General features: G+C 32.4%; 1 protein-coding gene across 1 annotated transcript; it reads right to left on the minus strand.

Annotated features, from left to right (window-relative positions):
* Positions 1–7,271: 7,271 nt before the first annotated feature.
* LOC108459572 (transcription repressor OFP6-like) lies at positions 7,272–8,943 on the minus strand. The gene has a single exon (XM_017758960.2). It carries the CDS (start codon positions 8,648–8,650, stop codon positions 8,039–8,041), a length of 612 nt encoding a protein of 203 aa, XP_017614449.1. The 5' UTR covers positions 8,651–8,943; the 3' UTR covers positions 7,272–8,038.
* Between the last annotated feature and the right edge of the window lie 7,868 nt (positions 8,944–16,811).

Genomic DNA, 16,811 nt, shown 5'->3' on the forward strand with positions numbered 1-16,811 from the left:
AAAATATAGATTTACTTTAAAATAATATACAATAATTAATAAAATGTATTGTTTGAAATTAATTAATCATAAAAATGCACGAAATATGTGTGATATTAAAATAAAAATAGATTAAATAATGATTAAAATAGAATTTGAATACATAAATACATCATATTAATAATACTAAATGCACTACAATTGTTCATCATGGTGTTGTCATCATTTGTGAGTTTGTGTCAAAGTTAGTGTTTAGTTTACTTATAACACTGACTTAATTAACAATATTATTAATATATACAATGATGGAGACAATAAATTGTACATATTAAAAGAAAATGTATAAATTATAATAAAATAAAATTTTAATTGAGTTGTAAATTTACAATTTTATTAATCAAAATGATATGGGTTCAAATCTCACTATAAATATATTTTATATTAATATTTATTAAAATAAAAAAATTTAAAATACCATCAATTAATATAACTTATTTTACAAAAATAAAAACCAAGCTACAACCAAAATCTATTTGCTCTTAAATGGGAAAAGAAAAAGTAAAACAAAGGCGGAACTCCATCCTCCGGTACAGTGGGTTTACTCCAACGTTTTATTTTCCAAACACCAATAAAAAGGAATAAAAGGATATATTCTATCTGGCTATAATGAAATCCAAAGGAGCCTTTTCTCAATTCAGTAATTACCAATAAAAATTACATAAAAGTAATTGAAATTAATCTATTTCAAGAAATTTGGCTGGGTAGCTTTCTAAAAATAATAAAATAAAATTTTCCTAAAATGATGATTAATTAATTGTTTAGGATGAGATTAGGTTTAGAGGGTAGAGGGTAGAGGGTAGAGGGTGACGGGGGCATGAATAAAACATGAATTGAGAAGCAGTAGATAATCTCATCCTAAGTGAGACAGACAAACAAATTCAACCCTATAAGCCATTAGCTTTTACTCCTCAAAAACAAACAAAAATCTTAAATTAAGCATGGTAATTAGTGAGACAATAATGGGAACCCAGTTTTCAAAGAAAAATAAATACCACCATACAGTATACAAGTTGGAAAGCATTAAATGCTTCGTTTTTGGTCATTTCTTTTAATCAATTTTACGACCATACAACTGCATGCCCAAATTTTGGATTAAGTTATATCTTATTTACTTCTCAATTAACCATTAATTTCTTGGGGTGGAGAAGATAGTGACATGTGAATGAACACTTGGCTGTCCAAATGAATAGCTTGTGTTCTGTTTGCTGTAATCAAAACTCTGTGCCTTGCTGCTGCTCATGCCTTGTTTCCGTCAATTTTTTCTTTTTTTCTCATAGGGTGGTCATTTGATGCATTATTTTTTGAGCCTATCTCACCTCTCCTTTCCTTTGCCTTCAATGCTATCTTCATAATGAACCAAAATTAATTATTTATCAAAACTTTCAACAAGTGATGAAAGAGACCCTTATCTCAGGTAGAGAAAAAAAAAAGCCATTGAAACTCAAATCTGTTAAAAGTAATAGTATAAATTCAATTAGGTTACGTGCAACTGAAACTTGAGCAGATTCATGGATTCATGCCTGAAATTAGAATTTGATTCATATGATAGTGTAATTTGTTTATGCCTGTAAGTGTGAATTTACATTGTATCAAAAAACATTCAGCTAATTAAACTCAAGCAAAAGGCTCGTTGGTCGAGAGGGGGAGTTCATCGGTACCCAAAACCTGAGTTCAATCTACAGATTTGCTTGGGTGGTAGTGTAGTGTGTCCATGGGTTTGAGATGATTATATCATATATATTATATATTATAAGGTTTAAGACTCTAGGTGATGTGGATGACCTCTTTTAATGACATGTATTATTATTTTTATTTATATTAATTGAATTAAATTATTATTTTTGAAATAAGATAAATTGTATTCTAAACTAGTTATTAACAGAATTTTCATATTTAAAAATAGTTTTAAATATAGGAGGATGGGAAATTTTAAGAATAAAAGATAAATAGTGAAATTTGGACTCATAGAAGGGATTAAAAAACACATGACCCCAAATTGTAGTCGACTGAATTTGATGCCTTATAACAGAGTTAGTAGTACCTCTGGTCTTCTTCTAATGCAGAGTTTTTCCATTTCAACCACCTCAAAATTAAGCTTTGGATACAGCTCAAAAGTCAGATTGTTGTTGCTACACACATGGACATATACGAATTTGGCGAATTTAAGATATCTTTTGCCGACTGGTCGATTTTCCCAGTGAGTTTCTACTCTCAGAAATGCCGCTACCAACAATTCTTCATCGAGGACAGCCTCTCTCGCCAATTCCAACGGTTCTACCCGGTTGAGTTTTCAGGATGAGTGACCAATGAAATACGAAATGAAAGAAAAAAATTAAATATTTATTAATTCAATTATTTAAGAGATAATAGTTAAATTCTGAATATTAATAAAAATCATATTCGAGTCTTAATTTATTAAATTTAAATATTTTACCTTTCCATAACTTAATTTACTAATTTTAATATTTAGATCAAAGTTAAAATTTTCATTAAAATTTTTTTAAGTAATATCTTTTATTTATCATTAAAAATATTGTTTAAAGTTCAAAATTCAAAATTTAAAATTCAAAAATAATATAATAATTATCAGAAGGATTAATAGTATTTATTTAAAATTAAAGTTAAATAATAAATGTCTTAATATTTAAATAATATTTAAATTTTATATTAAATTTTAAATTTAATATCTATCAATAAAGATAAATACTATTATCATAACAATAATTGTACATTAATTTTAATTCAAAATTATGAATTTAAATTGTGTTATAGATTTTAATATTAATTTGAATAAAAATCCATAAAAAATTTAATTTCAATATTTTTTAAAATTCTGAATTAAATTTTTAATTTTAATATTTAGTTTAAAGTTAAAAATCTAATAGAAAATTTAATTTAAAATTTTATCTTTATTTATCATTAATAAATATAGTTTAAAATCCTTTCATAAAAATCTATAACACAATTTAATTTTAATATTTTTATTTAAATTATAAATTATAAATTTAATAATTTTAATATTTAGTTTAAAGTTAAAACTTTCATAGAAAATTTAATTTAAATAATATTTTTATCATATTTAAAAAATTAGTTTAAATTTCAAAATTAAAGATTAAAAATTAAAAATTAAAACATAATATCATATTTATCATAAAGATAAATAATATTTAATTAAAATAAATTTATTATTTATTATTTATTATAAAGATAAATACTATTATAATAAATAAATATTATTTAATTACCATAAACATAAAATATTATTTTTCTATTATTTCTAATTATTTAAAATTAAATGTTTAAAAATAAAATTTATTTTACTTAGTTATGTTCAAAATTAATTAAAATGATAAAACATTAAAACAATTATAGTTGTAAAACTATTGGATAAGATAATTAAACTACAAAAATAAGCTTTTGCATGCAAAATAAAATTATAAGTAGGGTTTAAAATATTATTAAATGTTATTGAATTAAAATATATACTAAATATTAAATTATAAAATATAAAATAATTTAAGTTAAAACATGCAATACTAATTAAGTTTTAAAATTCTACTTTATATCTGAATTCTAACAATTTTTTTTTAAATTTTAATTTTTAGCTAGATATTCACATTGTTGAAATCAAGATTATTCATAATATATATTTTTGAAATATGTTATTAAAATTATTTGTATACATTTTAATATTATATTATATATAAATATATATTAAATTTAAGTGTTTTCTAAAGTTTTTTTTTTATCTTTCAAATATTGTGTAGTGAATAATCTTAATTAATAAATCAATATTTAAATAGTAACAAATTTAAACAACAAATGAGCAACTCGTGTAAGAGGATAGAAAACTAGTTAGATATATTATTTGCATAAACTATATAAATGGTCACTCAATTATGTTTATGTTCCTGTTTTGATCACCCGACCTTAAAATTTTTAAATTGAGACACTAACATTTGAATTCATTTCTATTTTAGTTACTTACCGTTAAATTGATAACAAAAAGCCTTTTTCTAATTGGTATGATAACATATTTAGTCATCAATACTTACATGTTTTATCAATTTGATCCTAATTATAAACAATTCAATAAAATTTAACCGTTCACATTTACAAATTCTATCAAAATTAATCCTCAAACTTCCTAACCAAAGCTTTCAACTTTTAAAATAGAGGCATTTCACATTTATAAATTTGTAAAACCCAAAAGAAAAAAAAAACTTCTCCAATTAAAAAAAAAAACTATGATATATGTTTATGTTTTATATTGAACCAAGTATTGATTGGACATATGACACGTCTTGGTTTTGAATTTAATGGACTTATATTTGTCTTTAATTTTAGTCTTTAAAGAAATAATTATAATAAATATAGGTTAAATTTGATGTATTAATGGTACAATTTATGTATTATCAATAAATTATATAATAATACATCATTTAATATTTTAAAAATAAATTAATTTACAATCACTTAATTTTTATTAATGCATCATCATTTTATTCATTAATACTTGATAAAAATTATATATTGTCAGTATACCACCGAATATAAATAAACATATATAGGAAAAAGTATTAAAATCGTTTGATAAAAAATTAATTACCCTTGTGGTTTGAAAAATACCCCATCGCTCTCCTAATGTTTGATGAAAAATCCAGTAGCCCCTAAGATATATTTTTTAAATGAGTTTTGAATAAAATAAAAACTTACCCTTCATTAATTAATCTTTATTCTATTTATTTTGTTAGCTTCAAACTTGATATTCAATAATATTCAATTAAAAATAATAAAAATTAATTAATTATAAAAATATTTTAATTTATTATTCCTAAGCATTTTTTTAGTTTTACAAATTTATAGATGTAGGAGTCTTTGTTTTAAAAATTAAAAGTTTTGATTAGAAAGTTTGAGAATCAAATTGATAGAATTCAGTAAATGTAAAGGGTTTAATTTATTGAATTATTTAGAATTAAGATAAAATGATAAAATATGCAAGTTTAGAAGACTAAATGTATTATTATACTAATTAGAAAAATATTTTTCATTATCAATTTAATAACAGGTGACTAAAACAAGAATAAATGTGATAAATACATGGTTTTGTTTTTAAGGAAATGAAATTAGCGGGGTCCTTTCATTAGTGATTAGGTAGCCCATTCATTTGGCCTTAAGCTTTAAAAAAATGAAACCATTGAAGGTCTCTACCTCTTTTGTTATCTGCTTCGAGTAATTTATTAATTGATAGGCTTTTAGGGTCCTCAGACAGCAATCCAAATCAAACATTAGGAATATAAAACCTTTAAAGATATATATGGCAATTAGGGACAAGGATGAGACTATGGGGTTCCCCTGTCTAATTCATATCAATCCACTTTATATTCCAAATCAAAATGCAACAATTGTCCAAACTTTCTACTCATCACAACCACATAAAGTTTTGTCATCGTCTGCTAGTTTATTTGGGTTGAGTTGAGGCTTTTTTCCTTTTTGAAACTTGTGATCGGCATTCCCCTGTTAGTAAACTTGTATTATAAATTAAAAGTTATGGGTAAAATGTGATATTTTTTGGTCGAAATTAAAGTGTTTAGCCGTGATTAATGAGCTCAAATTCAACCCCACCTCATAATTATAAAATATAATATTTAATATGGAAAATAATAGCTTACTCCTTTCACTAGGATAAAATTATTATGGATGTATAGTTTAATAATTATTTTGGGAAAATATGGTACATATCTTTCCCTTTAAATGTAATAGAATGTAGAATGTAGTGTTTGAGATAGCAAATAAAATAAAAATAGAGGGATGGTATTGGGTAGCTTGCAATCAGCGAAACAGAAAAGAGTGAAAGAGGCTGATGAAACTCACTCAGTGGCCCTAAACCAAAAATGATTCTGAGGTCAATTTTGATCGTATTTGCATTTTCACCATCACTTGAAATGCAGACCATATTGATCAGCTCAGAAGAGACAACATCAGTTGTTTATGATATAATTATGAGATACTGAGAAGAAAGAAGCAACCATCTTTGTCAATTGCCATTGCACACTGCTGTTCCCCACAACTATCTTGAGATTTAACTTTCATTTAATAAAAAATTATAAAATATTAAACTATTTGAATATTTTTATTTAAATCAATAGGTGGTTAAGTTTTTTTTCATTTAGAGTTTAACCTATGAGTTTCGAATAATGATTCAATGATTGATATGTTAGAACAATATCTATTAAAGAGTAGCACATATTTCAAATCCAAATTGATCTAATGGTCAGTACCAAAGATCAGAAAAAAAAGCTATTTAAATTTTAGTTCATAGATTTATAGCGTTCAAAATTATTTCATAAAAAGAAAAACTACACTATAAAAGAGTAAAGGAAGTTTACCCTTTCAATTGATGTCGGAGGTGAGAGAGGAAAATGTCATACCACGAAGATTTTAACTATCAAATAACTTCAATTGATGTCGGAGGTGAGAGAGGAAAAGTCATACCACGAAGATTTTAACTATCAAATAACTTAAATGAAAACTTTAAATAGTTTAATGATCATTTTGTAACATTTTAAAGTTGATCAAAATGTAAACTTATTAATAGCTCAATGACCTTGAATGTAGTTTAGCCTTAAATTTAATTTTTTTTGAACCCTTAATAAAATTACTTACCTATTTTTAATCTACATTTTATTAAAACTACTAAATATGTTAGACTGAGATGATTTCACTCAATAAGAGATTTCGATTTAGTTGTAAATTTTATAAAAAAGTTTTATATATTAAGTAATAAATTATTTTGAATGTATTTATGTCTTTTTTATATTTAGATAAATTTTAAAAATATATTTATATTATTATAAAATATTTGACTGAGTTAGTACCATCAAATTTCATCTCAATTGTAAATTATCAAAAACTCTTTTTTATATATATAAAAAATTAATTTTAATATATTTTGATAATTCTATAAAATTACATGAAATTTAAACAAAAGAAAAAAGTTCAAACATGACGGATGATCATGATTGTGGGAATTGTATGAGAAGGGTTTTGGACTCTTGGTTAAGTTATGAAATGCTGCTTTTTATTATTATTTTATTTGGTAATAAACAAATAAAAGTGGAGCGTTAAATTCAATAACAACAGGGATTACTGTGTTGGAAAATGTAAAAAGCCTGCCATGAAAATTACTCCGATTAAAAGCCGCATTGAATTGAAGCAGCTGTATTTCAGCATTTGCAAAAACGACACTCTTCTCTAATTATTACTGCTCTTCAAATCCCAATGCCAGCATACAAATTATATTAATTAAATATACCATAATACATGAATGCTACTCTCATGCAATCCATATACCATCAGGTCACCACCGAATCCTTGTAGCTTGACTTGCTTATTATCCATTAACCTGCCCTTTCTCAAATGTAGTTTACTACCAATAAAAACATGCCATGTATCTTTTTCCAAAAGAGGATAAATGCCCCCAAAATCTCTTCTACTTTTGGGCCTAATAAGTTTCATAATTGATGCTAAAATGGTATCTAAGCTCACTCTTCATGTACCATCAAGATTACTTCACCATCATTTATATATTTATCAACTTGTCAGAAGTAAATAATAGAACAGTCTTCCATTTCCAAAGCTCAAATATTAACTTCTAAATGTATATGACCCACAATACTATATTTTAGTGGGTCTTTTACGCATTCTACTTCTCTACCTTTAATGTTGGGAGACGAGATATTAATGAAGTAAGTTAAAACGTGCCATAAACACACTTGTTAAAATGATTTTATTTAAAGAAATATTTCCAAGCCTTCACATTCACAACTTACTATTGCATTAAACTCGAAAATATTTCTTTAAATACTACCTTAACAAGCGTTTATAAGCAATAGTCAGACATTTAACTAATTTATTATTAACCTATTGCACTGTACTTGAAGCTAAGGAAAAAAAAAAAAGGAGAAAGAGACCATAGATAACGTAGCAACAGCGACACCTAGAAGTCACATGGCCTGAACCCGAAATGCAGCTCTGGGGAAGCAACGGCGCCGCCACCACCAGGCTTGACGTTGAAAACCCCGTTCCAGATCTCCGTGAAAGCTCTAATAATAATCCCATGGTAATAAGGCGAATTCAGCTCCAAGAAACAGTTGAGAAGCTCTCTCAAATCATCTTTCGAATATATCTCTTTCTCCAGTATCATTTGCAACATGGAGTGCCTGAAGTCCAAATAAGGGTCGTCGGAGTCCTTCTCCACTGCTAGACTCTCCCCTCCGACACGACCAAAACCTCGTACAGTTGACATTGAACCCTTACTGTCGTGGTCTGTGTCATCGGTGTCCATGTCCCAGCAACGAGGAGTGTCAGTGCTGGGAGAAAAAGAGGTGGCGGTTTCCGAGAAATAATAATGGGTGGCTGCTTTCTTGGAAGAGCTCGAAGAAGAAGAGTTGTAAAGAGATTGGGAATTAGATTTGGGTTTGGATTTGGGTTTGGATTTGGATTTGGGTTTGGGGCTGAAAAAACTAGCGAGCTTGGATCTCTTGCAGCTGCTGCAGCCTATGCTGACTGAAACGGTGTTAAGGATCAGCTTTTTTTTGTCGCTTAACATTGCAGCAGAGATGAAGGAAAAATGAGAAGCTTTTTTACTGTTTAGAGTTGAGGTTTAAGGTTGATGAGATAAAATAGAAAGAGAGACGGAAGGGAAGAAGAGATTAGTCTAAAAAGGGTGGTTTTGGAGTTGGGATGAGGCGTCGGCCTGACTCACACTGAAGCATTGGACTCTACAACTACGGAGATTTTTGCCTATAAATCCTGCATGTGAGCAAGGAGGGTCCATAGCTGATACCCTCACTGCTCTGTGACTTTCACTTCTCCGACAATTTAATCACTGCCGTCCAATTTTACTATGTCTTTTCAATGCCTTCGATTTTGTTGCATTTTTAATTACACAAACTGACATGACAGCAAGAATGATCTATAGGGATCAGACTTTTCTGTATATAACTATTTCATATTATTTCTTTAATTAGATTTTTTAAGCTGATGGTACCTTAAAAGGTGGTTTCTTTTTTTAATATACTGTCATGAATAATTCTTCAACTTTATCCCAAATTTTAATCTGGTTCCATGTATTTTAAAATGGGACAAAATTCTTCTGCCTCGGTGCTCCCTGATTGTGCTTCACCAATGATTGTATAAACCTCATATTGAACACCATTTATGTTAAGTATTTTATGTTAAGTATTTTTTCAGCCTTATTTTTTTCTATTTTACATAGGTGATATAACACCCTAAACTTAGCCTAAATATTATAGTTGAATCTAACGATGTCACGTTGAAGTGTTTTTCTAAAGTATAATATTATTGAAAAACTCGTTCTATATTTAACCTCTTTGTGATCTTAGCAAAAATTTAAAGATATCTCGTTTATTTTCAAAACTTAAGTCGTTTGCCAAAAAGTTACCCATATTAAATTTATTATTAATTTTAAAATATTATTTCTTGCGAAAGCTTAAAAAAACATGTTGCGTAAACGTGGTAATTTGGAAAATATTTATCTTTTTGAAAACTCGCATCCTACTACTAGCAGATATAAATCAAAATAAATAAAACCCCAAACTTAAAGATTAAAAATTATAGAGGCCTTATTACATTAAAAACACCCAAAATAAAACCATTTGTAATTTAAAACCCAATAAGAAAGTCCGCACAGTTGTGTGGCCATCTTCGACTCCCTCGCAATATCGACCCGCCTAAGCCTAGGGATTACTAGTACAAATAAACAGATGGGTGAGTTATGAAAACTCAATGTGTAATCCCATATCAGATAATTAATCAAAGAGCATATACAGTCTGGGCCTAAGCCCACTTCAGTCATGGTTCAATTTCAGTCAGGGCCTTAGCCCATTATAGTATCAATATCAGTGTGAGCTTGAGCCCATCTTAGTAACGGTACAGTACAGATATGCAATCAATAAATCCTTGCCAATCAGCCTCTACACTCCATCTCCGTCCAACCCTACACTCCACGTGTGGATAAAATCAACCCACTTATCCCTACACTCCAAGTAGTACCGGTTACGACACTAATCAGTATTTGCAGCAGAGCTGCCAGTACAGTACACTTCCTCCAATCACAATAAATCCCATCCCTATGCAACATATCATGCATCATGTCATAATATCATACATGTGATCAGTATATATAAAATGACATGCTCAAACATAATCATACATCTCATAGGGGCATATCAGTCATTTTACCATGTAGGGGCATTTCAGTTATTTTATCAATTAGAGAGTCTAGGTCCACTTACCAACCCAACAATAGGTCCACATTCGTCTCGGGCGACCCGCGCAACCTTAACAGTCAAATAGTAAAAACGGGCCCACGGCTCATATTACGGCCCATGTGGGCCCACATGCCCGTGTGGCCCACATAGCCTAGAAATGGCCTTGGCCATGTGGATTACACAGCCTAGCTTAATATTCTCCACATGTTCGTGTGGTTTACCTGGGTAGGGCCTACGTGCCAGTGTGGCCCAGTTCAGCACGAAATGGCCTAAGACGGCCTCGGCCCATGAAATCGACCATGGCAGGCCTCATCAATCAAATGCCCATGTTTAGTCACACAGACCACTACACAAGCGAGCGCACGCCCGTGTAGCGTCATCGTTTGCTCATTCATGCTTTTGTCGATTTCTATAGATTAGATAGTGTTTACACACCTTGTTTGCGAAAGTGTGCAAATAGTCCACTAGCATTCCAACCTATATTCAATCACAAGCTTCGGTTAATCACTTACTAATCGAATTAACAAAAACCCCAACTAAAAAACTTATCCAAAAAATTATCTATCACTTGTTTAGATCGATCGATTAAGGCTTGCACACTTAATCCATTGTAAGAGACTAATCACTAGGCCTTAGGGGTTACCTACATTCCAACCAAACCTTATCAACCATTAATCAAATGAACAGTTTGAAATAGATGAATCATTACTTACCAAAAACACAGAGTCCATATTAGAAGAAAGGAACAATCGGCCTACACCGACACAAGAGCTGAAAGTACACAATATGATAGAGGCAAAATGGAACAATTGCACCCCTATCAGAAAACAGTAGCACAGGAAGATGTTAGGTGCAATACTAATATGGCAAAGAGGGAGAAAGAAAAAGAATCACACCCATACTGAAAGTCAGACTTACCAAAATGCAAAACCAATGAAAGAAAAAGAATCACACCCATACTGAAAGTCAGACTTACCAAAATGCAAAACCAATGAAAAGGAATGACTACAGAAACGACAGATAGCAATGAAGGGAAAGTCGGCACAGTGAGGGTAAGAGAAGCAATAGTATTCGCCCAAGTACAGCCGTTTGAGAGAGCCAGAGAAGGAGAAGCAATCAGTCAAGAAGAAACCGATTGAGAGAGAGGGAAAAAGAAGAAGAGAATCGGTCAGCCAAGAATCGATTGAGGGTGGGGAGAAGCTGAAATAATCTTCCAAAGAAAGACCACAAAAAGAACCAAAAAACCGAGAAGAACTTCCCAAACCCGAAAGTGTTGAAAGGAAAAGAGAGGGAGAACAAAGTTGTATAAAGCAGAAAAAGAGATACCCGAAAGAACCTTAGACACTATTCGACTTCCAAGTAGAGAGAAAAGAACCAAAATGTTACCAGTCACCGAAATGGAGAACAATTGAACAACCCAAAGCCAAATTCTGAGTGGGCAGATTACCATTTCAGCACCAACTCTCCCCCAACTCAAATCCCTATAATTTCTTCTAAAATCCCTCATCAAATCACTCAAACTGATCCCTCAACTACTCAATTCAAATTCCCCTCAACCACTTTAGTATTTCGGTCAAACCACAACACTCCTATGGCACGGCAGCAAAATAGAACACTTCACTACACCCACTAAGATTCGAACCTCAGACCTCAAGTAACTACCACACACCACTTATCCCCTAGACCAGCAGGCCCATTCTAACATGTTTTACCCATTTTTATTTAAAAGCCTACTAACTAAGGACAAAGGTTTATCCATTAAAACAAAAGTTTTGCTTAAGCCAAGGCTTGAACTCAGGACTTCTTAGACACATCTCAGGACACTTAACCACTGAAGCAAGCATGAATTTACGCAACACAAACATACAAAAATAAATACTTCAAATTGGGGTATTACAACTCTACCCCCTAAAAGAAAATTTCGGCCTCGAAATTTACCTTATCATAACAGATGAGGTTATTATTGTCGTATCGTCTCCTTGGGTTCTCAAGTGGCCTCCTCGGAGCTATGGTTACACCAAAGTACCTTAACCAGTGGGATAGACTTCTTCCTCAAGACCTTTACATCACGCTCTAATATCTAAACCGGTTCCTCCTCAAAAGTCAAATCTGGTTTAACCTCAATCTTTTCAACTGAGATAACATGTGTAGGATCAGAGTGGTAGCGCCTCAACATAGAAACGTGGAACACATCATGAATCCGGTCTAACTCTAGAGGTAACTCTAACTAATACGCAACCGGTCCCACACGTTTCAATAAGCGGTAAGGCCCAATGAATCTAGGGCTCAACTTACCCTTCCAACCAAACCTCAGTACTTTCTTCCATGGCGAGACCTTGAGAAAAACAAAGTCCCCCACAGAATATTCAATCTTATTACGCTTTGGATTTGCATACGAATTTTTTCTATCTGATGTTGCCTTCAGTTGATCCCGAATTAATCTAACTTTATCCTCGGTATCAAAAACTAACTCAGGGCCCAGAACACGCCGCTCGCACAACTTAGTCCAACACGAAAGAGTACGACACCTACGACCATATAATGCCTCGTAAGGTTCCATCTGTATGCTAGACTGATAGCTATTGTTATATGCAAACTCTACTAACGGCAAGTAGTCCTCCCAATTGCCTCGAAAATCTATCACACAACTCCTTAACATGTCCTTCAGTATCTGAATCACCCTCTCTGACTGACCATCTATCTGATGATGGAATACAGTACTGAAGTCTAATCTTGTACCCAAAGCTTCTTACAACTTCCTCCAAAATCGAGACGTGAAGTGAGGATCCCTATCCGATATTATGGAAATCAGTACCCCATACAGTCTCACTATCTCAGACACATACAGTTTAGCCAGCTTTTGCAAAGAATAATCAGTACGAACTGGTATGAAATGGGCAGATTTGGTCAACCAATCTACGATGACCCATACTGAATCCTTCTTAGTAGGCATTAAAGGCAGCCCACTAATGAAGTCCATAGTCACTCTCTCCCATTTCCAAAGTGGAATCTTAACTGGCTGAAGCAATCCAGAAGATAACTTATGTTCAGCCTTAACTTGCTGGCAAGTCAAATATTTACTCACAAAATCAGTAACTTTACGCTTAAGACCTGACCACTAATACAACTCACGAAGGTCTTGATACATCTTATTTCTACTAGGATGTATAACAGAAGGACTACTATGCGCCTCTCACAGTATAGACCGCCTCAAATTAGTATCCTTCGGTATGCAGACTCTCCCACGAAAATAGAGCACCTCTTCACTATTCAATCAAAAATCTGATGTGTTACCACTCTCAATCTGTCGGAATCGAAGACTCACTGACTCATCCTCCAATTGCTTACCACTAATATGCTCAATCCACGTCGGTTTACTTGAAGCTCGGCCAACAAGCTACCATCATCAAATAAACTGAGGCGAGCAACCATTGCCCTCAGATCAGTCATAGCACTATGGCTCAGTGCGTCAGCCACAACAATAGCCTTCTTAGGATTGTATTCGATTGTACAGTAATAGTCTTTAAGCAGTTCAATCCATCTACGCTGCCTAAGATTTAGCTCATTCTGAGTGAGGAGATACTTAAGGCTCTTGTGATCCATGTAAATGATACATTTCTCACCATATAGGTAATGGCTCTAAATTTTCAGTGCGAATACCACCGCAGCCAACTCCAAATCATGCATCGAATAATTCGCCTCATGAGTCTTAAGCTGACAAGACGCATATGCAACCACTTTGCCCTCTTGCATCAACATACATCCCAACCCAACATGTGATGCATCGCTGTAAACAGTGAACTCTTTCCTAGACTCTGGCTGTATCAAGACAGGGGCCTCAGTCAAAACTTTCTTAAGCTTCTCAAAACTCTCTTGCTGTGCATCAGTCTAGTTAAACGATACACCCTTACGCAACAACTTCGTCAGAAGTGCAGCAATTAATGAAAACCCTTCAACAAATCACCGGTAATACCCTGTCAGTCCTAGAAAACTACGAATTTCCAATATAATCTTAGGCAGCTTCTAATCTTGAACAACCTAAATTTTTCGAGGATCAACTCTAATCCCTTTAGTAGATACCACATGGCCCAGAAATGTTACATCTCGCAACCAGAATTCACACTTACTAAACTTGGCGTACAGTTTTTCTCCCTCAGAATCTGTAAAATCACTTGAAGATGTGCATCATGATCATTTCAACTCTCGAATACACTAGAATGTCATCAATAAAAACCACTACAAACCAATCCAGATAAAACTGGAACACTCGGTTCATCAAATCCATAAAAGCTACTGGTGTAACACCCCGTATCCGAGACTGTTACCGGAGTCGAACACGAGGTGCTAACCGACTAATTCATTTACTCTCACAATTCAATTAAAAATTTTCCAGACGGTCGCTAAGCGCATCACTGTCACCTTAAAAATCATAACTTGAGTTCCACAACTCGAAAATCAGATTCGTAATTTTTCCCCGAAACTAGACTCATATGTCCATCTACATATTTTTTCTAGAATTTTGGTTGGGCCAATTAGTACAATTTATTAGTTAAAGTCTCCCTATTCCGTGGTTCACTACACTGACCTTCATGCATTACGAATTGGGTATCTCCTCATGCAGGCTTAAATATCGATGGCGTTTGTTTCTATAGAAACTAGACTCAAAGAGGAATCTATACATATATGGAATGACTCCTAATTATCTCTGGTTAATTTAAAATGAATTTCCAAAGTCGAGCAGGATTCCGAAACCGTTCTAGCCCTGCTCCACGAAAACCTAAATATCTCTTAACATATAACTCATATGACCGTTTCGTTTCTTCTTCATTTACATAATTTATTCACTATTTAATTCCATCCCTACTATTTTAGTGATTTTTCACATTCACATCACTTCTTCTTTGTCGAGATCCGCCTTGAGGTAGACTTTACCTATTTCATAATTTCTATGATTCAATTAGCCCTTTTTGCATACATGGCACAAAGAATGATCATGATTAACCATTCCAATGGCTAATCGTTTCCAACATTTCCATACCTCTTAATGAACAACATACAAAATGATTATGATACCATGCCAAAGTGTATATAAGCCATTTTCGCATGGCTATCAAATTTATACAAAATCCAAGGGTCTATGACCAACAAACGAAAGAGTAGTCCTATACATTGACCAAAATATCCCTCACTACTAGTCTATTCTATACATGCCATAAGATATCCCAAAACGTAGCAAGTACCAAACAAAGGGTAGTGATAGTGTGACTAGTTCTTGATGATCCCGAGCCCAGTAGCTTCCAAATGAGATCTATAAAACAGAGGAAACAAAGTACACTGAGTAAGCATTAAAATGCTTAGTAAGTTTCAAGCAAGATCAACAGATAACAATCAACTTATAACATAATTGTTCGTATTTTTACTTCCCTCTTCCTTCGGGCATACCAACCCTTTTTCCGAATATGCACATCTCACCATGTATTTATAGGCAGATAAATTCTCACTTGATAGTGATCTCTTGTAAACATAAGTACATTACATATTTTCACCTAACTTTCCACATCGACCAAATGCACAATAATCATAGAACAGGCTTATTACTTTACTCACATATGTATCATATAACGACCTTGCGATTTAGTCCAAATCAAGCTTAAATATAATCTCGAAATACATACCTGACCAACTTATCGCATTGAATGTATTTATTACCAATTGTTACTGTGAAGTCGTATAATCTTACGCTTTACTCGAATCTTCAGCGAAATCTTTAGTTCGGGGCTTACCCGGACAAAATCTCCACCCTTAGTCATCGGGTCTTTAGAGCTCGGATATAGTACGAGCACGGAGCCTACGGATACTAATCAGGATAATATTCTCGCATAAAGCTCATGGTTTTAACCCGGATATAATCTCGACACAAATGCCCTTCGGGACTTATCACATTTATACACTTTCACATCCATCACATTGGCCACTCGGCCTTATCACACATATGCACTTTCACATTCATCACATGGGCCATTAGGCTTTATCACATATATACACTTTCACATTCATCACATTGGCCACTCGGCCTTATCACATATATACACTTTCACATTCATCACATTGGCCACTCGGCCTTATCACATATATACACACTTTCACATTCATCACATCGGCCACTCGGCCTTATCACATATATACACTTTCACATTCATCACATCGGCCATTCGGCCTTATCACACATATGCACTTTCACATTCATCACATGGGCCATTAGACTTTATCACATATATACACTTTCACATTCATCACATTGGCCACTCGGCCTTATCACATATATACACACTTTCACATTCATCACATCGGCCACTCGGCCTTATCACATATATACATACTTTCATATTCATCACATCGACCACTCGGCCTTATCACATATATACATACTTTCACATTCATCACATCGGCCATTAGGCCTTATCACATATATACACA

The sequence above is a fragment of the Gossypium arboreum genome, chromosome 4, assembly GCF_025698485.1.
Source record: "Gossypium arboreum isolate Shixiya-1 chromosome 4, ASM2569848v2, whole genome shotgun sequence".
Lineage (NCBI taxonomy): Eukaryota > Viridiplantae > Streptophyta > Magnoliopsida > Malvales > Malvaceae > Gossypium > Gossypium arboreum.

Coding starts and splice junctions, on each gene's coding strand:
- LOC108459572 (XM_017758960.2), bottom strand. CDS start 8,650: ATGTTAAGCGACAAAAAAAAGCTGATCCTTAACACCGTTTCAGTCAGC.